The following is a 26,669-nucleotide window of genomic DNA, read 5'->3' as shown; positions in this document are numbered from 1 at the left end:
GATCAGCCCACACTTAAGATGTGGGAAGTTATGTTCCACCGCTCAAGGGTGGAGCATCTGCAGAAATTATTTGGAATTGTTTTGCATGGGAAATTTGTCTTTTCTCCCTCATTTACTTATTTATCCGAACACTTCTTTATATAAGTATGTACTCATGGATATTTAGTTTATACTTTGGGTTATAATCTAATACTACTTTCTTTTGTTGCTCAAATTGTTTCAGCTTTGGCTTTTGGAAGCTTTTTCAATTGGCTTTGCTATCTTTGACATTCTTCTGTCATTGTGTTTGTGTGTGTGTGTGTGTGTGTGTGTGCACGTGTGCACATGCATATATGCATGTGTGTGTATGAGTATATGCATGTATACATGTGGCTGTATACAGGATGCCCCAGGCTCATCCTGTGTTTTGACTGCCCTAAGCCCCAGGATTAATCATTTCCCTGGTTCCTTTTATTAAAGAATGTTTTGAGAAACCGAGATTTGGGTGCTAGGTGTTTCCTTCGTGTCTGGGATGTTGTTACTTCTAGGCCTTTCCAGTTGATAAACCAAGGAAATACATGTGTGTAAACCAACCTGTGAATATAACTTATCTATAAATATGTATTCATATTAAGCTAAACATGAGTTCATACACATATCGACTCTGATCCCTTTACAGTAGGGCATTCTAGCCCTTCTCCTAGCTTGTCTGTAGCCTCCTCCAACAGTGAGAAACATGGTTCCCACCATCTACCATCTATTTACTTAATTATTCAGTTCCAGCATTCATGTATGGCAGTTTTAGAATTTTTCCCTCATATTCCATGGCAAACAAGTTCGTCATCTGGATTGCAGTGCTGATGTACAGTTTACTTTGCCCTTAGTCTTACTACATTCAGCTCCAGAGCTACTTAGTTCAGCACCTTTATTTCTTACCACCTTCAGTGAGGTTGTTTCATACATTTGTCATAAAGTTATGCTCTTTTATCACAGTCTGCATCCCATTCCAGAAGCCCGTCAATGTTTAAATGTTTTTTTTTTTAAATTTCATCCATTAGATTTTAGCCTCTGTGCTGTAAAGCTCTAAGACTTTTGACAAATGTGTAGTTTCATGTATCTCCCATTAAAGTATCATACAGAGTAGCTTGACCTCCCCCAAATAATGCCCTATGCTTTACCTATTTAGTCTTTCTCCCTCCCCACCCCTTTGGCCACCCTTGATCTGTTCACCATCTCTATAGTTTTGCCTTTTGAAGAATGTCATATAAATAGAATCATACAGCGTAGCCTTTTCAGACTGGCTTCTTTCACTTAGCAATATGCATTTAAGATTCATCTATGCTTTTTCATGACTGGATAGCTCATTCTTATTATTATTGCTGAATAATATTCCACTGTAGAGATGTACCAGTTTTTTTATCCACTCATCCATGAAAGGATATCTTGGCTGCTTCCAGTTTTCTGTGATTATGAATAAAGCTGCTGTACACATATGTATGCAGGTCTTTCATGAACCTAAGTTTTTAAAATCATTTGTGTAAATATCTAGGTGCACTATTGATGGATTATAAGGTAAGACTATGTTTAGCTTTGTAAATGGACAAACTGTCTTATGCAGTGGCTGTATAAATTTGTATTTTCACCGCCAATTAATAAGAGAGTGCTTGTCACTCTGGATCCTTGCCAGTTATGGTATTGTCAGTGTTTGCGATTTTAGCCATTCGAGTAAGTATGTAGTGGCACTGCATTGTTTTTTTAATTTGCATTTCCCTGATGACAGATGATGTCGATCATCATTTCATATGCACCTTTGCCCTCTGAATATGTTTGTTTGGTGAGTATCTGTTCAGATCTTTTTTTTTTTTTTTTTTTTAGTTGAGTTGCTTGTTTTCTTATTGTTAGTTTTAAGAGTTCTTTGTATGTTTTGGATATCAGTCCTTTGTTAGGTATGTGTTTTGCAAAGATTTTCTTCCAGTCTACGGCTTTTTATGCTCTTAACAGTGTCAGAATTTTTAAATTTCAGTAAAGTCTAATTTGTTGACTTATTTTTTCTTTCATGGATTGTGCTTTTGGTGCCATATCTAAAAATATACCACAAACTCAAGTCATATAAGTTTTATCCTTTGTTTTATGGTTTTGCATTTTACATTTAGGTTCTTGACCAATTTTAAATGAATTTTATTTAAGACATAAGGTCCATGTATATATATAACTATAATCAACTGAATTGATTATATTTATATGGGGATATTTCTGAGTTCTCTCTGTTGTTTCATTGACTTAGGTGTCTATTTTTTCTCCCGTGTCTTACTGACTTGATTACGATAGTCTTGAAATAATCTAAAGTGAATTCTTCAACTTTGTTCTACTTCAGTATTATTTTTTGCCTTTCTGTATAAATTTTAGAATCAGTTTGCCAATATCTAAAAAATAGCTTGGTGGGAACTTGATTGGGATTGTGTTAGGGTCTCAAAAAGTGACACCTTGTCAACCCTGGATCCTCTAATTCATCGGTACAGAATGTCTCTTCTTCATATCTCCTTTGATGTTCGTTGTTAAGTCTCTTTTTCTCTCTTTTGTGTCATTTATGTTAATGCCTTTTCAAGCTCACTGAATTTTTCCTTTTTCATTTCTATTTTGCTGTTATGCTTATTCAGTGAACTTTTATTTTCAGATATTTACTTTTTCATTCTAAAATTTTTGCTTATTTCTTGTTTCATCTTCCATTTCTCTGCTGAGTTTCCCTATCTTTTCATTAATTAGGACATGTTTTCCTTGACCTCATGGAGTATGGTAATAATATGTGCTTTAAAGCCCTTATCTAATAATTCCAACATCTGGATCATCTTCGGGTGGGCATTTACTGATTGTCTTTTATCTTGGGAATGGGTTACATTTTCCTGATTCTTTGTAAATGAGTAACTTTGGATTGTGTCTTGTACATTGTGATTGCAGTTTTTCTCTCAGTTTTAGCCACTTATACTGCGCTAGTCTTCAACTGTGACCTGCCTTCTGGACACAAATCAGGAAAGAACAATTACAAAACAGGAAGGCTACCCGGTGCCACTCTCCACTTCAAATCCGGACTCTGCTCAATCATCTCTGTGCTTGGTTCTACTCTCCAGAACCCTCAGTAGTCATTTTTCTGCTTTTGGCCCGACTTTATCGTTGTTATTCATGGGATGGTTGGTCTGGAGGGGCTCACACTCCTACCCCAGAAGAGGACATCCTCCTGCTTTTTTCACTGAACACTATTTCTTGGAGATTTTTTTCCAAATTAGGATACAGACAATATTCTTAACTTTTTTTCCATACACAGGGGACTTCAATGTCCTTAATCTTTTTAATAGTGCATAGTAGTCTACTCTAAGCAGATCCTTCCTGGTAAGTATTTATGCTGGTGCAAAGTTGTTTTTTTAGAGACAGACTGCATCAAATGTCCTTGTACTGCATGCAGTGCTTTGAGGCCTTAGTGGATAAACGTCTTGGGCCCCCGGCTACAGTGGAGATTTTTCTTGGAATCCTGAAAAATATTCATTTCTTTGAGAGTGGCATGATTTCTTCATCCTTCTGGTTGACTGGAGGCCTGGACCATGTTTCTGAGCATATCAGCAGCAGGAAGGCACTGAGGAGAGAAGAGATAACGAGGGATACTGAGTGTTCAGAGGTCTTAGTATTGCGCCAGAGTGTTCAGCTGAGAGGAGCTAGGCAAGTTTGATACAGGAGGACAGTGACAGCCCCAACAACCCCCTCAAAGCTCAGTGGCTTTATTTAATTGCCTGTTTCCAAATTGATTTTCTATCAGCAAATAATAAAAAGCCTCTTTGAATAAAAATATTGCAGGTTAAAGGAAAGCTTTGTCTTTTTGCTGCCCTCTTCCCCAGTTCCTCTTAGGCAAATAGCTTTTCAGAATCATCACTGAGTGTCCCTTGTTCACATACCTTTAGCATCTCCCTGTTGTCTCTAGAGTTAAAAGTTCCCAGTATTTAGTATTGTGCTCAAGGCCTGCAAGATGCTAATCCCAAATGTCCCCTGATATGCAGTCACCTTCTAGCTGTGTGACCTTAGGCAAGATAGCATGTTCTCTGAACCTTTATCACCCCATCTACAAAATGGGAAGAGTCATGCTTCCTTCTCAGAGCTGGTGGGCTTAGGTGGAGATGTTTCTGCAGCACTTGGCACCATGTTTGATGTGTAGAAAGTGTCCAGTGGATGCCACCCATAGGTTTGTTATTGCCCAAACTTCCTGCCTGACTCAGATTCTAATCTGAACCTTGTATTTCAGATGAATTAAATGGTCAGTTTCTGCACAGAGAGAAGCATATTTTGTTGGTGGTGGCCACTGATTCATAGCAATGCAATGTCATATTGATGTTAGCAACATGTCAGATTTTTTCTTTTCTATCCTTAGAAGACATCCAGGCATCCTTCTGAGATTTGGAGACGCTGTTTTGCTATTTTCTTTCTTTTCTTCTCCACCCCCCTCTTCTTTTTGTTTTAAATAGCAATTAATATTTTTGGTATACATTTCTTCTGGTGTACAGTTCACCTGTACACCAAATATCCTAGTCTCTTCTCAGCTGGTTGGAAAGCATCTCCCACAGTTGGGTGCTCTGGTGCAGATGAGCTCACTCTCCATGGTGAGATGTGGTGTGATGGCACCAGAACATGGGCCTTGGTGATGGCTCTTCTGTTGGCTGCCCGAGCCCAGGGGGCAAATACAGACTCCATGTGACTTAATGTGCACAGACAACTACATAACCACATTAGAGAATAGAAATCAAAGAAATACAAACCTGCTAATTTTAACCAACCTTCCCTGAGCTCCTGCTGTGGTTCTGGCACTGGATGGAAGAGGCACAGCTTCCAGAAGTTTGCAGGATAGTGGGAAGGGATCTATACACAGGCACTGACACCCACATATGCCCTGCAGAAGTAGCCAGAGGAAGGATAGATAAAAGCCAGGGTGGAGCATGGACTCTCTTAGGTCGTGATGATGTCTAGGGAGTTTCTAGGATGAAGAGGATTTTGAAAGGCAAATAAAGGTAGAAGGGCATAGCAGGTGAATGAACTGGCATGTGGTGGGCCATGGAACAGTGCACTGCATTTGGGGGGGGTCTGGGTCTGATGTGGTTTGAAGGATAGCAGTGGGGACGTGAGGTGGCCCTGGAGTCTTTGCTTCATTATGTGGCCTTTGAGAGTACCACAGGGTTTTCAGTGGGATTCAGTGAGATCAGCTCTAAGTTCTCAGCTGGAGGAAGGCAACTCCTCAAGAAGCTCTTTCTGAACTTCCTGTGAGAGAGAAGGCAACACTCTCAGCGTGTCGTCAGTTCAGTTAATGGAGAGGGACAGAATAGCTCAACTGGAGACATCAGCTGATCCTAGAAAGGAGGTTGGGCATGGGCTGAGGATGAGGGGAGGAAAGGAGGGGAAAGGGAGTCACCTGTTTTACTTTCAATGTGGCTGTCACCTCCATGCAGATACGCTGATTGCTTCTGTTCTGGCTTTCCCATATTATATTACATCCCAAGCATCTTTCTCATGTTACTAAATAATCTTCTTAACTGCAATTTTTAGTAGCAACAAAATATGGAGTTAAAAGCCTTATTATTGACTTTATTATTCTCCTATTATTATTATTATTATTATTATTTGAGACAGAGTCTTGCTCTGTCACCCAGGCTGGAGTTCAGTGGCATGATCTCAGCTCACTGTAACCTCCACCTCCCAGTTTCAAGGGATTCTCCTGCCTTGCCCTCCCAAGTAGCTTGGACTACAGGCACATGCGATTGTACCTGGCTAATTTTTGTGTTTTTTGAAGAGACAGTATTTTACCATGGTGTCCAGGCTGGTTTCAAAACTCCTGGGCTCAAGCAATCTGCCCACCTCAGCCTTTCCAAGTGCTGGGATTACAGGCATGAGTTACCACACCCAGTCTGTTTTCCTGCTATTAGTAGATATTTACATTATTTCAATTTTTACTTTTATACACTGGGTTCTGGTGTGCATATTTGGATTTTCCCTTCTTTTAAATTATGTCGTTAGGGACAACCTAAAGGTGTCAATACTGCCCTGACTCCTTCATACATGTTGTCAAATTGTCTTTCAAAAGAGCTGTGCTGATTTGTTATGCCACCAATAGTCTGTGAATGCACTCTGCTCACTTGCTGGCGTTGATGATCACTAGGCTGTTTTTTCTAGATTGAGTTTCTGTAAATATCAACAATGACTAAGAGACACAGAGTGTGAGCATTGTGCTATCCACATGCTGAGCATTTTGCACATGTCATCTTACCAGCCTTCTCAATAAGCCTGTGAGTAAGGAGCAATTGTAATCCCCAAGTTAGACAGGGGGAAACGAAAGCACAGAGAGATTGAGCCATTTGCCCAAGATCACATGGTTATTAAATGGTGGGCGGGGGTTGGAATTAAGGATGTTTCTCTGGGGAGCTCAGGGGAATCACCCACTTGTACTCTCTTACTATATAAATGTCCATTTTGGGGGTTTTGGCTGGGTTGAGTATTTTCCTGTATGTTTGATACTTGTTCTATTTCCTTGTTTAGTGACTTTCTTTTCGTCCTTTGTAGTTTTATTTTTGTCTTCTTTTTTTTTTTTTTTTTTGAGATGGAGTTTCACTCTTGTTGCCCAGGCTGGAGTGCAGTGGCACTATCTTGGCTCACCACAATCTCTACCTCCCGGGTTCAAGTGATTCTCCTGCCTCAGCCTCACAAGTAGCTGGGATTACAGGCATGTGCCACTATGCCCAGCTAATTTTGTATTTTTAGTAGAGAAGGGGTTTCTCCATGTTGGTTAGGCTTGTCTTGAACTCCCGACCTCAGGTGATCCGCCTACCTCAGCTTCCCAAAAGGCTGGGATTACACGCGTGAGTCACCATGCCCAGTCTGTCCTTTGTAGTTTTCTATCTGCTGAACAATTCATACCCCATCGCCACCCCAGTTTGGAGTACCAGTGCATGACAGTGTAAGTTCAGGTGGTGAGTTCATTGGGTCTAGGTGGCAGTCAGCACTGGTCTCCTGCCTCACTGCTAGCCATGGGGTGTACTGATCTTCCCCTAACTGTGTCACTTGACTGGGTTACTCACTGGGAAGTTGGTTCTTTCTCTTCCAAGGAAGAGAGAGCTCCTTGGAGAATTGTCCTGGAAATATTTAGAAAGCTCAGGCTGTACTATCACCAATGTAGTGCCAGGTAGTGCCAGGCCATAGCAGTATCTATAAACTATTGAGGGTGATTTTACTCCAGTACAGTGGCTTTTTCTTCTCTATGTCACAGTGGCCACACTTCTGCGGGACTCTTGTCTAGTGGTGCCCTGCCAGGAGCCTGGTCCAAGGCAGGGGGAGGAGGAGGAAGGCATCCTTTATTTTCCTTACTGAGTGTGTGTGTGTGTACATATCTGTTTTTGCCTCTATCACATCCATCGTGTTAGACAAATTCAGTTCTCTCCCTTCAAATCTGAAGTCACCACCTTTAGATTAAACTAACCTGAAGAACCAAACCATGAAATGGAGCTATCGTGAGCATGCGTTTGGAGTGGGAGGGAGAGAATTATTTATAGAGATTGCTTCCCTGTTCTCTCACTGCTTTCTTGAGCCCTCCTTTTGAGTGTTTGTTCTTTTCATTCAGTGTGAATATGAGTGGAGATGGAACATATTTTAACATGTCCCCGAGAAAGCACTTGTGTTTCAGGCTAATAAAGACAGCATCTTAAGAGAAGAATTGTGTTCAGGTACACAAAAAGTCAAAGTGTGGCTCATAGCATTTTGCAATATAAGATTTTCCCCCATATTTTTTCTTTAGTAGATTTTAAAAATAATTATTCACTAATATCAGCTTATCTTAAAGCATTCACATCAAACATTAGAGAAGAGAATAAAATATCAATGAGTGAAAGTCTTTTTCCACCTCATCTTCTCCTATATAACAATTTGGTATTCAATCTCTCAGATTGCTCTCCATATAATTATGTATATAATTACCTAATATCAGGTATTGACTCAACATATATTGTGCACATCTACATTTTATCTGCAGTTCCTTTCTTCCTCCCTCCCTTTCATTCTTTCTTTGCTTAAAAATACATGTCTTTTTCCACAACAAATCTACTGTACTTAAAAAGAAAAAAAAAGCTGTGATCGTACTTCATAGAAAGCTTAATCTTAGCCTGTATTCTGTATTCATGGTAGAAGGCTCAGGATTTTTGGTTTGTTTTGTATAAATTTTTATTGGTAAAGACTAGATAGAGAAGAAGATAAGATACAGCTGTAAAAAAGATAAGTGTTTTTTAGCAATATTTGACAAAATTCAGCACTAATTGATAATTAAAACTCTCAGATAAACAGGAATAGAAGGGAATTTCCTCAACTTCATAAAGAACATCTACAAAAATCCTGCAGGTAACATTATATTTAAAGATGAAATACTGAATACTTTCCCCTGCAGTTGGGAACAAGGTAAGGATATCTGCTCTCATCATTCTTAATCAACAAGTGCTGGGAGTACTAGCCAGGATAATAAGGCAAGGAAAGAAAATAAAACACATAATGATCAGAAAAAGACATAAAACTGACCCTATTTGCAAATTACATGATTTCTTACATAGGAAGCCCAGGGAAACTACACCCCTCCACACACCTCCTAGAACTAATAATTAAGTTTCAGAAGGTTGTAGATAAGCACCCAAGAATTAATTGCATTTCTAAATATTAGCACTGAACACAAATAAAAATATAATTGCTAAAAAAATACATATGGTTAACTGCAGCAAAACATGCATAGATTTTGCATGCTGAAAATTATGTAATGATGATGATAAAAACCAAAGAAGATTCAAACAAGTGGAGACATGTACCATATTTATACATTGGAAGACTCCACCTGATAAAGATGTCAATTCTCCCCAAATTGATATACAGATTTAATGCAATTCAAAATCTCAGCAAGGTTTTATGTAAACATATCCAGGGTTATTCTAAAATTTATATGGAGGGCAAAAGATTAGATAAACAATTCTGAAAAAGAAGAATAAGGTAGGTAGAATCAGTCTATCCAATTTCAGGATGTTTTATATAGCTACAGAAATCAAGACTGTGTGGTACTGGCAGAAAGATCTACAAAGAGATTAACGGAGCAGCTTAGGTATCCCAGAAATAGACCCAAACCAATTGCCCAACGGATTCTTTACAAAGGTGCAAGAGTGATTCAATGGAGGAAAGATAGCCTTTTCCACAAATAGTGCTGGAGTAATTGAACACCATACATGAAAAAACAAACCTTATACAAGTCTTACACCTCACATAAAAATGACTCAAAAGGCATCACAGACTTAAATGTAAAATTTAAAACCATAAAACTTTTAGGAAAAAGAAGAAGCCAGCCTGAGCAACATAGTGAGACCTCCTGTCTACTTAAATAAATAAATAAAATCATCCAGGTGAGATGGCAGCTAATAGCCAGCTGTAGTCCCAGCTAATTGGGAGGAGTTTCAGTCTTCAGTGAGCCATGATCATGCCACTGAACTTCACTCTGTGTGACAGAGCAAGATTCTGTCTCAAAAAACAGGAGAAATGCTTTGAGGCATAGGGTTAGACAAATAATTCTTAGACATAGCAGCCAAGGCTTGATTTCTTAAAGAACAAACTAATAAGTTGGACTTCATCAAAATACTCTTTCCCTCTGTGAAATACCTTGTTACAAAGATGAAATGACAAGTCAGACTGGGAGAAAATATTTACAAATCACATATCTGACAAAGGACTAGTACATAGAATATATAAAGAGCTCCAAAACTCAACAGTAAAAGCTGAGTAATCCAGTTATAAAATGGGTAAAAGAGATAAAGAGACATTTCACTGAAAAAGTCATACAGATGGCTAATAAGCACATGAAAAGATATTTAACATCACTATCTATTAGAGAAATGTAAATTAAACCCACAATGAGACATCACTAGGTACCTATCAGAATAACTCAGATTTATAAAGTGATAACACCAAATGCTGGTGAGGATGTAGAAAAGCAGCATCATTCATACATTTCTGGTGAGATTGTCAAGACATTGGAAAACAAGTTAGCAGTTTCTTATAAAACGAAACATGCAACTGTCATATAATGGAGCAATTGTACTCCTGGGCATTTTTTCAAAGAAATGAAAATGTATTTTTTTCACAAATACTTGTAAATGAATGTTTACACTAACTTTATTTATGAATAATCACTCAACTGGAAGTAACCCAGATATCTTTCAACAGGTGAAAATTTAAACAAACTATGATGTATCTATACCACAGAACACTACTCAGCAATAAGAAGGAATGAGCTACTGATACATGCTGCAACCTCGATGAATCTCTAGAGATTTTTTCTAAGAAAGTCCAGTCCTAAAGGTTACATCCCGTGTGATTATATTTATGCATAACATTCCTGAAATGACAATATTGTAGAACTGGAGAACAGATTAGTGGCCACCAGGAGCCAAGGAGTGGGCTGGGGAGGGAGGAAGGTAGGTGTGGCTACACATGGGCGACATGAGGGATGCTTGTGGGAACAGAGTTGTTCTGTGGCTTGACTGTATCAGGGGAGTATTCTGGTGTGACATTGTGCTACGTTTGTGAGCTGTTACCATTGTGAGATACTGGATAAAGGGTACCTGGGATCTTTCTGTATTATTTCTCTGTATAATTTCTTAGACCTGCATGTGAGTCTACAATTATCTCAACATAAACAGCTTAATTTTAAAAAAGTATTTATTTTCCCTGCAGCAGATTTCCTGCACTCTTTTTAGCAGTTGCTGTTGTATTTCATGTACTGTCTCATATGCTTGGGTGGAGGGTTCCTTTTTCCTTTTTTCCTTCTTTTGTGAATTTGGAGGATAAGAATTAGATCAAGGAGAAGGTAGCTGAAAACTAAGAAGGAGGAAAAGTGTTTCTTTGTATTTTTAAAACTCTCTGTGGGTCATACATTGAAAAGCAATGTCCTTTCCTGGGTTTTGACTCTTGACTGTGACAGGGCCTGGGGATGAGAGTGGTCGACAAGCTGAGGTAAGGTCTCTGAGCTGCTGTGACTGACAGCCCATCAATGGCCTTGCATGTTCCTGTATGGAATGTCCCCAAATCCACCTTGGAAATGGTCTATCATTTTTGTTACTGACCATGACTGAGGGTGTCACATTTATCCCCCTTGGTCCTTTCACTGTTCCTTTCCTTCTCTTTGTCCTCTTCCTCCTCTTCTGGATGAATCTCCTCTGACTTAATAATCAACAGTGATATTTGCCATGTAATAAGAATCATGTAAGTGATTATTTACCACTGAATGTTCCAGAGTGTGAGGTATTCTGGGATGTAGGAGATGACAGATTCCATAGCCATTGTCATGGTAATTTCTTTTAAGGCAGTTCAGCTTTCTAGGAAAACACAGGCTTATTCATATTATCCGTTAGCCAAGCCTTCATTATCAACAGAAGCAAAGGAACAAACGTGCCTCATTACTTTGTTAGAAACCTAAAGCCTAAGAAAATGTATTCCTTGACAAGCTGTGAACACCAGAGAGGAACTGCCTGGAGTGAGTTCAGTGGTTCCAGAGTTGGGTTAGCAGCCTTGCGTGTGGAGCACACACACACACGAGTAAGCAGCCTTGTCCTGCCGTAATCCCAGTTCACTGTGACAGATGATGTCTACTGAATATGACAAAGGTGACAGCCAATGTTCCTGAAGCCCATAACCATTGCCAGGTTCTGGCTCGAGAACTTCCTACCTGCTGTCCGCTGGTTACAGCTTCCTCTCTGAAGGGGAGGTTGAGAGCAGAGGGTCCTGCAACCACCGAAGCCCCGGCTTAGGGGACTCCATCCCTGGAAAACACCCAGCAAAGGGGACCCAAGGTGCCATTGCTGCAGAGACAGCAACTCAGGACTCACAACTTTTCACATCTGGTTATATGGGAGACAAAGCAAGTCCTTAAGTGATCTCTGTGCTTTTCAAGCAGGGTTGTGACTTTTAGTCCAAAAAGTAGTGCCCGGGTCAGGCTCTTCATAGGGAGCAGTGAGGAATAGCAGCATAATGCGTCTCAAATTTTCAGTCATTTGGGACCTAAAGACTTAAAAACAACCTGTTTCCTTAGGTTAGTTAAAGAACTACCGTTTAAGTTTCAATGTTGGTTCTACATTGATTTCCATTGATTTAACAACTTGTCTTTTATATCAGCTTTCGAAAATTTCAGATATGAATTACTGGATTTCCAGCAAATCTGGAAAGAGCCTACATATTATATTTACCACTTTTTTTAAACTGAAGTGTGACTTTTTCTTTAATTTCTTAGGTTTTTAAAAATTTAATATCATGGGATCAAGGAAGAGTAACATCATAAAGTAAACTCCATAGTGAAAATACGTTGCTGCTTTTTCTCCTCTTCCCTGTCTTGTTGTGTTATTCCTCTTTTGGTGGGATGACAGAAAGAAACACAGAAAGGTGAGGGTGCTGCAGCCTGGTGAGGGACCACGGCTCACCCTTGGCCCTGAGGAAGCTGGCTCCGTCCTTGCTTGTCAACAGTACTGTGCATCTCAGCAAAGTGCAGACACCTCTCCCTGCTGGTCTCCCATGAGCACCAGGAGGCCTCATCTCCTCCAGACGTGCCAGTGGGCCTGAACTCGTAGTGATCATGATGATGCCTGAAGTTGAGTACAGAACATTGAAATGATCGAGAGGACATAAAATGCAAAAGGCATTTTATGCCTTTTGTGGGCTGTGTCATCATTATCTGGCAGCCAATAAAAGTTTTGTCAGTGCCACAGCAGGTTGCTCGGTTCTTTCTGTACAGCATCTCATTCAGTGCTTCTCAAACTTGACTCTTGTAGGACCGGCTAAAATGCCCAAGTTTGTGACTCAGTAGGTCTGGGTTTGGGCCTGAAAATTTGCATTTCTCAGAAGTTCCTAGGGGAGACTGATACTGCTGGTCCTCATTTTTGAGGTCAAAGTTAATCTCCCTAAAACAAGCTTATGGAGTAGGTAACTATCCTCATTTCACAATGAAGAAGCAGACTGGAAAGGTCAGGGGTTTGGCCACAAAGTTTACTGTTACTTCCACCAGCATCTCTAAGCACCATTAGCTTACCAGCAGAAACAGCAAATGCCCAAGAAAGTCCTAGGAAGACATCCGTGGTGGTGACCCAGTGAGCTGTAGTGGGTATGATGGGGTTTGAGAGTCAGCCCCATGGAATCAGTAAGATGGGGTGATGCCTGGGGACAACCAGTTCTGGAGGGGCTGTGGAGATGATGTGCTAGTCTTGCTTGTTATGAGAGAAAGTGCTAGAAGGAGACTTGGGAAGGGGTTACAGAAATCTGTCCTGTGGATCACTTTCTTCCAGTCCTCACATCCTTGCTGCCAGCATCTCATGGCTCTCTTTGAGTTGTATTCTGTGCTTGCTATGGTCTAGTTTGAATGGTATTGTGTGCTTATGGCAGCCCTGTTTGTGTGGCATTCTGTGGGTTCTGTGGCTCTGTTTGAGTGGTATTTTGTGTGTGCTGTGGCCCCATTTGGGTGGTATTCTTTTCATGCCATGGCCCTGTTTGTGTGACATTCTGTGGGTGCCATGGCCCTGTTTGAGTGGCATTCTGTGTGTGCCATGGCCCTGTTTGAGTGGTGTTCTGTGGGTGCCATGGCCCCGTTTGAGTGGTGTTCTGTGGGTGCCATGGCCCCGTTTGAGTGGTGTTCTGTGGGTGCCATGGCCCTGTTTGAGTGGTGTTCTGTGGGTGCCATGGCCCCGTTTGAGTGGTGTTCTGTGGGTGCCATGGCCCTGTTTGAGTGGTGTTCCGTGGGTGCTATGGCCCTGTTTCAGTGGTATTCTGTGCGTGCCTTGACCCTGTTTGAATGATGTTCTGTGGGTGCCATGGCCCTGTTTGGTATTCTGTGCATGTTTGAGTGGCATTCTGTGGGTGCTTTTGCCCTGTTTGAGTGCTATTCTGTGTGTGCCTTGCCACTGTCTGAGTGGTATTCTATATATGCCATGGCTATGTTTGAGTGGTAGTCTGTGGGCGCTATGGCCCTGTTTGAGTGATTTCTGTGCATTCTGTGGCCCTGTTTGAGTGGTATTCTGTGTGCACTGTGGCCCTGTTTGAGTGTTTTCTGTGGATCCTGTGGCCCTGTTTGAGTGGTAGTCTGTGGCCCTGTTTGAGTGGTAGTCTGTGGGTGCCATGGCCCTGTTTGAGTGGTTTCTGTGCACTCTGTGGCCCTGTTTGAGTGGTATTCTGTGTGCACTGTGGCCCTGTTTGCATGGTATTCTGTCCTTGTCATGCCTCTTCTTCCCTTCATGTTCCTTTTTCCATATTTTCTGTGAAAAGGGGATAGGAACAGTAAAACTATACAGAAGAGAAACAAATACCAATTTCTTGTAGTGTTTATTTTGTGATGTAAAATTCTCTAGGCCTTTGACATGAAAAAAGGAAAAATAAAGAAAAAGCTTTCCACAAGTTTGGGAAAGGGAGGAAAGCCTTAGAAGAAGTAGGCAGGCTCTTTCCAGACTTGTCACCTATGCATAGACTCAGATCTGTCGCCTACACATAGATTCAGATCTGCAGACCCACATAGAGGGTTGGCAGCAGGCAGGGTTCAAGGCAGGTTGCAGGCAGGTCAAATCCTGTTGACTGTTTTGCTTGGCTTGAGTCATATTTGAAAAACATCCAAATTAGTTCAAAACATAGAAATTTTCATAATAAAAACTCAATTTTCCAGCTTTCCTTGAAGAATTGGGATCAGGGTGCTGGTGGGTTGCTGGCTGCTTCTGTGAAAAGACCTGGCTCCTAGGTCATGGCCCCTCCAGCATGGGACAGGGGCCCTGGGGTGTGCCGCTGTACCTGGCCTAGAAAGTTCTGGACTTGGACTTGGACCTGGGAGACTGGGGCTGGTGCTTCCTGGTCTCTCCTCTTTACCTGCTCCTGGCAGCCCTGTGTGAGAGAGCACATCTTCAACAGGAGGCCCAGGGTACCTGCAAAAGATCAGATTCCCAGTGACGTAGGGACACGGGGACCTTTGGTCAAGTGGGCATTTGGGAAGTGGTGCTTAGTAGCAATCGTGAACATGTAAGGGAATCTCTCTGCTGCCTTCTAAGATGGAATAAACCATTCCTTTCTTTTAAAAAGATTACAGTGTGTTTTTAAAAATGTGTTTTTAAAAATCATTATTATTTTACAAGACCCGTGAAGTCCACGTGGTGCTTTATAGGGCATATCTGGCTACAGCTGGTGTACTTCTGGGTGTTTTATGGCAAATTATTCTCAGATTACCCTTTAATGCAGGAAGGTCTGCCTGTTGTCTGAGCTCCCTGGGTCATATGGAAACCCCTCTGACTTGGTGCAAAACAGCTGCCTCAGTCAGCTGTTCCAAAAAAGGAGCATTTTCAGGCTGAAGCAGCAGGAGAAGTTTTGAAATGTTGAATTACTCTTTCCTTGCCATTAAAATGTGATTTAATTTTGATACTAACAAATTGTGTAAATCTAAAGTGAAGTACTCAGAATGGAGTTTGTTAAGTGTGTTCTGGCATTACTTACAGTATGCCCTGGGGGGACATTCCCCAGGGAGGACAGCACAAAATTTCACTGACCTCCATGTCCCAGGACCTCAGCCCCGCTGGGCCAGGGTCAGGGGCCAACCCATGGGCCTCCCCCTCTTCTCTTCTGGGTCCCTGCTGAGATAAACAACAAAGGGGTCAATTGTCTGAGGCCTCCTTTTGTCTGAGGGGCTCCATGAGCCTCTCTGAATGCCAAAGTGTATCCATGCGCATGGATGAGCCATATGTATGAGTGTGCATGTGTGCATATGTTGTGATACACACGTGTGTGTGCATATGCATACATGTATGCACATGTGAATATACATGCACACAAGCACTAAAAGACTGCATGTGTGCATGTGCATGTCTGAATGTGGACAAGTATACGTGTATGTGCCTGCATGTGTGCACACGTGTGAATGTTCATGTGTGGGTGCAAGTGTTTGCACACACAGAGGCAGTGGTGAGGCTTAAAGAGTTTTTGAGTTGCAGATACGTGAGAGCAGGTGAGGGGCCTTAGAGGGGACTGACCAGATGGTGGAGGTTCCTAAGGTAGAGGAGGAAAAGCATCTCATCTCTCAGGAGATCGCACAGTTGCCTTTACCTGACATTTGCTATGGCACAAAAAGCCTAGAGATTCTCCTACCTCCCCTGCTTTCTCTGTAGGAATGAGGAAGAGCAGGCATATGGAAGCTTCTTACACGGTTCATTTGCCTCATTGGTCTGTTGCAACCTGGGGTTTCAAGGGAAGACCCACAAGAACTTTTCTACACTGTTCCAGCCTCTTCAGGCCTTCCTCATTGGACCCAGTGCATTCTACGTGATATTTCAGTTATGTTTCCAAAATGTCTGTGAAATACCCTGTTCCCATCCATCCTGGAACTGGGTTCCCATGTAGCATGGGGGTTTTTCCCCTTCCCCAGTTGTCCCGTGCCCTTGCAGGGCCTGTTCATGCAGAGGCCGGCCGGGAGCCCTGGCTGCTCTGTCATTTGGTTTGAGCCATTCCTGTCCACTGGAGTTTCTTTGATTCACACTTTCTTCCTACACAAGCTGTCCTTTTAAGAACAACAATAAAACATTCTATTCAGAAGCCAGGAAAAGACTCATAAAAACGCTTCATTGAAATTCATCTTTGTGAAAGATTCATCTTGCAGCCCCTTTAACCAGCACAGCTGTCATGAGCAACTTTTTCTGTGTGTTTTTTTCTTCTTGTCCTTCCCACCCCATTTCTTCTTCCTACGCCAGCAAGGGCTTATCTTTCAACTGTGGAGAAGCCACCAATTAAACTCTACTCCAAAGCTTATCAAAATATTCAGTCAGTAAAATTATCTTATAATTAGCCTCACTGTAAGCCAGAACGTTTTAATCCCAGGAAACGGAAAGTTATCCGGCATGTAAAATCTGTCAATTGCTCATCCTGACCTTCTGGCTACAGTTTCTGCTTTTATTTCTTTCCCAAAGTAATTTCTTCCTTGTTCTTCAAATTCTTGATTGTCTCTGAGGCATCTTCCTCTTCTGTTTGCTTAAGTTTCAAAGAAAAGTTACTCCTAGTTGAGAGAGGGAATTGAAAAATTCAGGTGAATCGCCCTGATTTCATATATTTCATGCCTTCACTTGTAGCTGTTCTTTTTGCAAACATGAGCCTCTGCTGATGGCTCGTCCTTGTTGGTCTCGTACTTTGGATGCCTGCAGTGATACGCATGGCTGAATTTTTCTGGAGCCCAGCTATTCAAACAGTATCTGGGGGTTCTGCAGGATGTCAAGCTGGACAGGGGTGTTGGACTTTCTTATTTCAACCATTTCTCTTCTCTTAGCTCTCCCTCCCCATTCACCTTTCACTGCCAGGGGACCCTCTTGTCACCCTGCACCACCTGGGACAGCACCATGAATGTGATATCCCCACCCGATCCTCTTCAGATCAGCATCAAGGGAACCATAAATGATGTTTGGGGATTTTAAGGTGGAACTTAGACTTCAGCTACAGAAATGACATTCGGATGATGCTTAAGTTCTTAACTATTGTGAGCTTCTTAAACTAGTCTTGCTGTAGGTATGAGTGGGCTAATGAGACTTACACAGGCATGTTTGACCATTCATCGCTTGTTGCATAACAAAATATTTTCAAAGTTTCCAAAACTAATTGAAAAATTAAATCTGGAATGTACTAACATTTTGATAAATGGAATATTGCCTGAATATAGTGTTACTAGTGGTAGTTATTATTTACAGAGTTTTTCCTATCTGTCACACAGTAGTCATACACATACACACACCAAAATACAAACACACAAATATACAAAAATTGTTTCATCCTTACATTAATTCTGTGAGAAAGTAATTATTCTGCCCATTTTACAATTGGGAAAATGGAGGCTCCAACAGTTTCAATAACTTGCTGATGCAACTGAACTTGACTGGCTGGCCTGACTCTTACTATCCTTTCTGTGAACTATGCAGGGCCCATGTCATGTGATTTGACCCCCACTTATGCTTGAGAGGTTTCTGCATCCCCCCTGCAGAGTAAAGAGGAAATCACAGCTCACCTCAACTTCCACTTGTTGCTGTGCCCAACAGCTGAGTGCACCATATCTTGATGTCACATGTGAATTTCAGGCTCAATTTATTTGCTGACCTCAGAGCTGAGGCTTGCTGGCCTTGAGCTTACAGGATCAGTGTGAAGGCTGTAATGATCCCATAGGGAGACTCTGGTTGAGGTGGCCTGGGCTTCACTTAGTGCTTCTAAGGTAGGAGATAGAGAAGGAACCAGCTCCCAGGACCCTGCCATGTGTGGCTGTGTTCCCCTAATGCCACCCTTGGAATCGCCACATGCTCCAATTCCATCTTTTTGTGACTGTGTCTTGGAGCAAGAAGACCTATATTTTGGAAGGCATTTCTATTGAGAGACACCTCCTGTCTAATCCACAAGTAAATATTTTATGCCTCTTTAAGTCTCTATAAAAATACAAATTTTCAGCTGGGTGCAGTGGCTCAAGCCTGTAATCCCAGCACTTTGGGAAGCCGAGGTGGGTGGATCACGAGGTCAAGAGATCGAGACCATCCTGGTCAACATGGTGAAACCCTGTCTCTACTAAAAATACAAAAAATTAGCTTGGCACGGTGGCGTGTGCCTGTAATCCCAGCTACTCAGCAGGCTGAGGCAGGAGAATTGCCTGAACCCAGGAGGCAGAGGTTGCGGTGAGCCGAGATCGCGCCATTGCACTCCAGCCTGGGTAACAAGAGCGAAACTCCGTCTCAAAAAAAAAATACAAATTTTCTTTAGGAACTAAGTTGAAACTAAATATGTCATTAACATATGTTAATTTTGAAGCATTAACTGTAGGAAATTTTAGGAATTCTTTAAAAGATAATTGTGTTAAGTTTATTTTCTTGTGAATTCTGCATATTCTTGATATTACTTAATTTGTTTTTCTCTCTTTTTAATTACAGCTTGGGTTGACGATAGCCATTCGCTATAGCCACCGGTAAATGTTTACCTTTTTGTTTCTTTTAAGAATTATCCTTACCAGTTTGTAGCTCTTGGTTTGCTGAAGTCTCAGGTTTTGAGCTTTTTTTTGGTGGCTGCTTCCCTGTGATGTCAGTGTCACAGATGGAATTGTTCTGTTGCTTGATTGGCAACAGCACATTGCTATTTAGAGGAATGAGGTCTTGTGAGAACTTGGTGGTCGATAGCACATTTCTTTTTTTTTTTAAAGGGATATTCTAGGTCATGACACAGAAGCACTATCTGGGTAATGTTCTCACTAGAAATGATGAGTTCGTGTCGTTTGTAGAGACATGGATGAATCTGGAGAACATCATCCTCAGCAAACTGACACAAGAACAGAAAATGAAACACCGGATATTCTCACTCATAGGTGGGTGATGAAAAATGAGAACACATGGACACAGAAAGGGGAGTACTAAACACTGGGGTCTATTGGGGGGAAAAGGGGAGGGCCAGTGGGAGGGGGAGGTGGGGAGGGATAGCCTGGGGAGAAATGCCAAATGTGGGTGAAGGGGAGAAGAAAAGCAAAGCACACTGCCATGTGTGTACCTACGCAACTGTCTTGCATGCTCTTCTCATGTACCCCAAAACCTATAATCCAATAAAAAATTAAAAATAAAAAAATATATAAAAAAAAAAAGAGTGAGACACTCTTAGCGTGTCCCCGAAAACAGGAACACCCTGCATGAGAGATGAGTCCCAGCAGAGAGAAACCCAGCAAGAGTTTGTCTGTGAAGCCCTAGCCACCCACTCCATGCTGGGCCTCTCTCTGTGTGTCTTAGGATGTCTGACAGTGGCAAAAATCCCCATTTTTGTCTTGCTTCATGATTTCTACCTTGGTCTCAACTGTATCACACTGATGAAAAATGTTTGTTTTTTGTGTTGGTATCAACCTTTTCCCCTTTGCATGCATCAAAATGCATTGAGATGTTAAAGTAAGATCCAGCCCTAGCAGAGGGGTGATAAGCAGGGTCCTTCCTGTCCTTACAAAAACTGTGCTCACAGCCTCCCAAAGTGCCACTCTCTGGTCATAGGCTTTGGGCTTGGGGATGTCTGCTCAGCTGCCCACAAACAACCCAGAATCACCTAATTTCAAAGCAAGTTTTCCTCCTAAAAATGCTCATAACAAGAGTATGCATGGTTTCAATATACATGCGAATTGGGCAATTGTAGGCAATCCCTGAGATCTAGAAAACTGCAGGGGAGCCATGTAGATTACAGCAGGAAGAGGGCAGGAGAGTTCTCAGCCCTTGGAATGAGACTGTGGGAAGAAACGTGCTTATGTGGGACATATCTGGAGACTTGTGAAAGAAACTGCTCCAGAGAGGCTCAAGGTCATGGAAGGGAAAGAAATATATTTTCCTGGCCCGTTGCTGGGTACATGGCTGAGTCCCCATAGAAAAGTCAGATTAACTAAAGAAAGCATGCAGATTTATTTAATACAAGTTTTACATAACATAGGAGCTCTCACAAGGAACTAAAGACCCAAAGTAACAGAGGAACCTGTATGTTTTTAATGTTAGTTTGATGGAGAAGTGGACAGTTGTGGAGATGGATAATTGGACAAAGCAGGTATGATCTAATGGTGATAAACTGGGCGGAAGATTGAGGACTTAACAAATTTAGCCTGTTTGTTCAGATTCTTCTCTGTGGTCCTGTGTCTTCAGAGATAAGTATTTCTCTGGGTATATGGAGGCTACCTCTCAAATGAGTTTTATGGCTTGTATCAGGGGAAGATGGGAAGGGGAAGGTGAGAGTGACCTTCCTGCTTCTGCTGTTTTCTCAAATGTCAAGGTGCTGTTTTCTCAAATGCTGAGGTGCCCCATCAATTGCTTGTATGTTTCCAGTTCTATCTCTGGTCTTTCATGAGGCAGATGTAACTGCTTGTCCAAGAGCTGTACTCTGTTGTATAAGGCAATCTCCACTGTCATTAGAGCCCATGGTGGGTGAAGATGGTATGTGGATGCTTGGAGTAGAAAGAGAGCCACATGTATACACTCACGTCAGCAGCCATGGGTTTCTCCTCTAGAGAACAAGCTCCTTTGTCTGCATACCCTCTAGAGCCGGCATGTGCTGGGTCTTGAGTGCCAGGCCTCAGTCAGGGTGGTCCATCTTGTGGCTATTTACTTAATATCCTCCTCCTAGACCTATGGTTCTAAACCATGGTGATTTTTGCCCTCCAGAGACATTAGGTGACATTTTGGTTGTCCAGACTTGGGGAGGTTACTACTGACTGGCAGCTATGGTGGAGAGGCCAGGGATGCTGTTAACCACCCTAAAGTGCCTGGTTTAGCTACTCACAACAAAGAGTAATCTGGCCCAAAATGGGAAGAGTGCCTGGGTAGAGAAACTGCCTTGACTGAGAGCTCCTGATGGAAAGGACAGTATTTATTCCTCTTTCTATCTTCAGGGCCTGGCAGGTATCATGAGCTCAGTTGGCCTAGGCTGAATCAAATCAGTGCTTAAAAGGCTCACATGCATGTTGGTTTTTGTGTTGATAAAATACTCTCAATATTCCCTGAGAATTTTTGTTCTATTTGTTTGCTTGTTTAAACATAGAAATTAAATCAGCTTTCAGTTAGTCATACTGGTGGGTGAGAGATAAGGGTAGTTCTTCAAAAATGGTAGATGCCCCAGAATCCACTTACTGTTGTCTGTGCAAGGATCCAGAGACACAAATGCATAGTAGGACTCACTCTCACCCACTAGAGCCAGCCCGAGGCCCTTTCTTGTTTGGTTTGCAGGCATGGGGAGGGTGTGCTCTGCCCTTCACACTCTGCAGTATATGCTGGCAGCAACTTCTGGGGGGAAGAAGAGAGGGGAAAGAAGAAATTTGCAGGCACACAGTGGGTAGAGGATAGCATTGTTGGTACAAATTCCCGACATCTTCTGCCTGTAGCTCTTTGTGATCATCTAGGCAGAACCTGGCGCATCTCCATGAAGAAGGCAGGATGTGGAGGTTCCATACCAGGTGCACTTGGGGATTCGAACTCAGGCCTCTGACTTTCAGCAAAAGACTTGTTCCCCAAAGTGTGTCACCAACACCAGCCAGGGTGCTGGGATGGTTTCCTAGGGCTCAGAGTCTTGATTCAGCCCCAGTCTCTAGGGAGGGTGCTTGTTTGCTGGCCACCAGCAGGAGGATAAAGTGGTGTTTGCAGAGTGTCAGGGCTGGAATGGCAGGCCATGCCCACGGAAGATTTTTAGTTTAAGTAATGACTGAGAGCATTAAGGAGACTTCAGGTGCGGGGATGATGTGGCAGAGGCCACTGAGACCCACCATCTGGCAGAGATCTGGAAAGCTCTTGTTCAACCCCAGGGAGAGGTGGCCAGAGGGACCAGTTTCTATTTCCTCCCTTGAGAACGAGAAGGGGACAGTGGTCCCTGTCCTCTGGCATAGAGTCAAGGAGCAGAGATTACTGCTCTGCTCAGCCTGGCACCTCACCCCCACCTTCTGTGGAATGTGTCCCACCTAAATGGCCAGCAGATGTCCCCTGGGAGGAAACTACCTACCTGTGCTTTAAGAAACTCTCCCAATTGAGAGAAATGATCTACCACAAGGGACTTATCTTGCTTGAAAGGAAACCTTTAAGAATCTTCTTTTAAATCGCATGTTTTCTGCGATGAGTGTAGGTAGGAAGAAAGGAAACATTAGGTGTTGGAGACAAACTGCTCATATGGAGGAGAATTCTGTTGTTTCATCCTTTGTACTTGTTACATCTCTTTTGTATACCAGAAAGCAAAGGTAGAAGAAAAACGCAGTGATTCTGCCAGTTGCCAACAGTTAATCCTGACCTTATAACTAGTCTTGATGTGGAGGAGACATCAGTGTGCAATGCTTTAGATGACATACTGCTTAATTGCTTCCTCATTTAACTGTCATAGCCCCTAAAATGGGTGTTACTAATTTTGTTTTAGAGATAAGGGCACTAATGCTCAGAGACGTTGGGGGTTGTCCAAGGCCACATAGCCACTTAATGAAAACCATGTTCTTTCTAGCATTTTAGGAATCTCTGTTGACCTGGGCAGAGCTCTGAATGAGAGACACCATTTGAGAAAAGGCACCAAACAAATCAAAAAGCAACTTTACAAGAGAAGATACAAAAGTGTACCTGATTGCTTGCCAAAGAAATAAAATAGATGATACGTACTGTGAAATACAGCAATTTCTCTTTATCCTTTATCCCATGCTTTGCTTTCTGTGGTTTCAGTTACCTGCATTCAATCTTGTTTTGAAAATATTAAGTGGAAAATTTCAGAAACAACTTATGAGTTTTAAATTGTGTACCATCCTGAGTAATGTGATAAAATCTGAAGCCATCCTGCTCCATCCCATCCTTAATGGAATCCTCCTCTTGTCTAGATTACCCACACATTAATCACTTAGTAACTGTCTCAGTTACTAAGTTAACATCATATGTAATGTTGAAAGATTGAATGCTTTCTACCTAAAATTAGGAACAAAACAAGAATGTCTACTTTTTCCATGTCTATTCAACATCATGTTGAGGTTCTAGCCAAGACAAGTAGGCAAGGAAAATAATAAAAGTCACGTAAATTGGAGAGGAAGAAGTAAGCTATCCCTTTTTGCAGATAATGTGCCTTCATATATAGAAAATCTTACAGAATCTACCAAAAATTTATTAGAAATAACATTTTCAGCAAGATAAATCAATAAATAAAAATCAATTGTATTTCTATAGGCTAGCAATGAACAATCCAGAAATGAAATTAAGAAAATAACTCAATTTATAATAGCATCAAAAAGAATAAAATACTTAAGGGTACTTTTAACGGAGAAGTTAAAGAAGATGTGAATATATGGAATATATATGTTCATGGATCAGAAGATGTAATGTTGTCAAGGTGACAATACTCCCCAAATTAATCTACAGATACAACGCAATCTCTATCAAAATCCCAGAAGCCTGTCTTTTTAGAAACTGACAAGCTGATCCTAAAATTTGTGGAAATATAAACAACAATCTTGAGAAGGAGTAACCAAGTTGGAAGACTCAGATTTCTCAATTCAATAACTTAATACAAAACTGCAGTAATCTAGACAGTGTGGCACTGGAATTGAATAGATATGTAGGTCAATAAATTTAAATCAAGAGCACAGAAATAAATCCCTAAATTTGTGGCCAATTTATTTTTTACAAAGATGCTAAGACAATTCAATGAAAGAATGGTCTTTTCAATAAATGGTGCTAGCGCAACTGGATATTGATATGCAAAAAATGAAGTTGGACCCGTATGCAACAGTTAAAATGGAGCACGGGCCTAAATTTAAGACACAAGACAATAAACCTCTTAGAGGAAAACAGGAGCAAATCTTTGCAACTGTAGGTTAGGCAGTGGTTTATTAGAAAGAATACCAAAAGCACAATTACAAAAGAAAAATAGTATATGCCTTGGACTTCATAGGAAGTAAAATATTTTTTGTGCTTCAAAAGTCACCATCAAGAAAATGAAAGATAATCCATAGAGTAGGTGAAAATATTCTGAATTATATATCTGGTATATACATCTGGACTTGCATCTAGAACATATATGAATTCTTGCAGTTCAACAATAAAATGGCAAATAATTCAATTGGAAAATGGACAAAGATAAGATCCAAAGGTATTTCTCCAGAGAAGATGTACAAATAACCAATAAGCACATGAAAAAGTACTAAAAATCAAGCATTCCTATACACCAATAACAGACTTAAAGAGAGCCAAATCAAGAACAAACCACCATTCACAATTACTACAAAGAGAATAAAATACCTAGGAATACAACTTACAAGAAATGTAAGGAACCTCTTCAAGGAAATCTACAAACCACTGCTTAATGAAATAAGAGAGGACACAAACAGATGGAGAAACATTCCATGTTCATGGTTAGGAAGAATCAATATCATGAAAATGGCTATACTACCCAAAGTAATTTACAGATTCAACACTATCCCCATCAAGCTACCATTGACTTTCTTCACAGAACTGGAAAAAACCACCTAGAACTTCATATGGAACCAAAAAAGAGCCCGCATAGCCAAGTCAATTCTAAGCAAAAAGAACACAGTGGGAGGCATCACACTACCAGACTTCAAACTATACTACAAGGCTGCAGTTATCAAAACAGCACGATCCTGGTACCAAAACAGAGATGTAGACCAGTGGAACAGAACAGAGGCATCGGAGGCAACACAACATATCTACAACCATAAAATCTTTGATAAACCTAACAAAAACAAGCAATGGGGAAAGGACTCCCTGTTTAATAAATGGTGTTGGGAAAACTGGCTAGCCATGTGCAGAAAGCAGAAACTGGACCCCTTCCTGACACCTTACACTAAAATTAACTCCAGATGGATTAAAGACTGAAACATAAGACCTGGTACCATAAAAACCCTAGAAGAAAATCTAGGCAAAACCATTCAGGACATAGGAGTAGGCAAGGACTTCATGACCAAAACATCAAAAGCATTGGCAACAAAAGCCAAAATAGACAAATGGGACCTAATCAAACTCCACAGCTTATGCACAGCAAAGAAACAGTCACTAGAGTGAATCAGCAACCAACAGAATGGGAAAAATTTTTTGCAGTTTACCTATCTGACAAAGGGCTGATATCCAGAATTTACAAAGAACTCAAACAGATTTACAAGAAAAAAACAAACAAGCCCATTCAAAAATGGACAAAGGATATGAACAGACACTTTACAAAGGAAGACATACATGAGGCCAACAAACATGAAAAAATGCTCATCGTCACTGGTCATCAGAGAGATGCAAATCAAAACTACATTGAGATACCATCTCATGCCAGTTAGAATGGCGATCATTAAAAAATCTGGAGACAACAGATGCTGGAGAGGATGTGGAGAAAAAGGAACACTTTTACACTGTTGGTGGAAGTGTAAATTAGTTCAACCATTGTGGAAGACAGTGTGGCGATTCCTCAAGGCCTTAGAAATAGAAATTCCATTTGACCCAGCAATCCCATTACTGGGTATATATCCAAAGGACTACAAATTATTCTACTATAAGGACACATGCACATGAATGTTCATTGCAGCACTGTTTACAATAGCAAAGACCTGAAACCAACCCAAATGCCCATCGATGATAGACTGCATTGGGAAAATGTGGCACATATACACCATGGAATATTATGCAGCAATCAAAAATGATGAGTTTGTGTCCTTTGTAGGGACATGGATGAATCTGGAGAACATCATTCTCAGCAAACTGACACATGAACAGAAAATGAAATACTGCATATTCTCACTCATAGGTGGGTGATGAACAATGAGAACACATGGACACAGGGAAGGGAGTACTACCCACTGGGGTCTATCGGGGGGAATAGGGGAGGGACAGTGATGGGGGGGAGCTGGGGAGGTATAGCTTGAGGAGAAATGCCAAATGTGGGTGAAGGGGAGGAAGGCAGCAAAACACACTGCCATGTGTGTAACTATGCAACTGTCTTGCATGTTCTGCACATGTACCCCAAAACCTAAAATGTAATAATAAATAAATAAATAAATAAATAAAAATCATTATTTGTCAAGGAAGTAAAAAGCGAAACAACAATCAGATAAAACTTCACATCCACTAGGATGGCTATAAAGAAAAAGATAATAA

General features: G+C 41.3%; 1 protein-coding gene across 3 annotated transcripts in view; it reads left to right on the top strand.

Annotated features, from left to right (window-relative positions):
* LOC100399243 (acyl-coenzyme A oxidase-like protein) overlaps positions 1 to 26,347 on the top strand; it is a 79,660-nt gene extending 53,313 nt beyond the window's left edge. For 2 of the 3 annotated variants that reach the window (XM_078348406.1, XM_078348407.1), the window contains 3 exons: positions 18,981 to 19,015; positions 19,325 to 19,408; positions 23,035 to 26,347. In XM_078348406.1, coding sequence (XP_078204532.1) covers positions 18,981 to 19,015; positions 19,325 to 19,408; positions 23,035 to 23,170 — 255 coding nt within the window. In that variant the 3' untranslated portion in view covers positions 23,171 to 26,347. Of the gene's footprint in view, positions 1 to 18,980; positions 19,016 to 19,324; positions 19,409 to 20,561; positions 20,611 to 23,034 lie in introns of all 3 variants that reach the window. The other variant, XM_078348408.1, reaches the window with a different exon arrangement.
* Positions 26,348 to 26,669: the final 322 nt, after the last annotated feature.

The sequence above is a fragment of the Callithrix jacchus genome, chromosome 14 (assembly GCF_049354715.1).
Source record: "Callithrix jacchus isolate 240 chromosome 14, calJac240_pri, whole genome shotgun sequence".
Classification (NCBI taxonomy): domain Eukaryota; kingdom Metazoa; phylum Chordata; class Mammalia; order Primates; family Cebidae; genus Callithrix; species Callithrix jacchus.
Note: the sequence above shows the minus strand (reverse complement) of the source record. Positions and strands in the feature narration are given on the sequence as shown.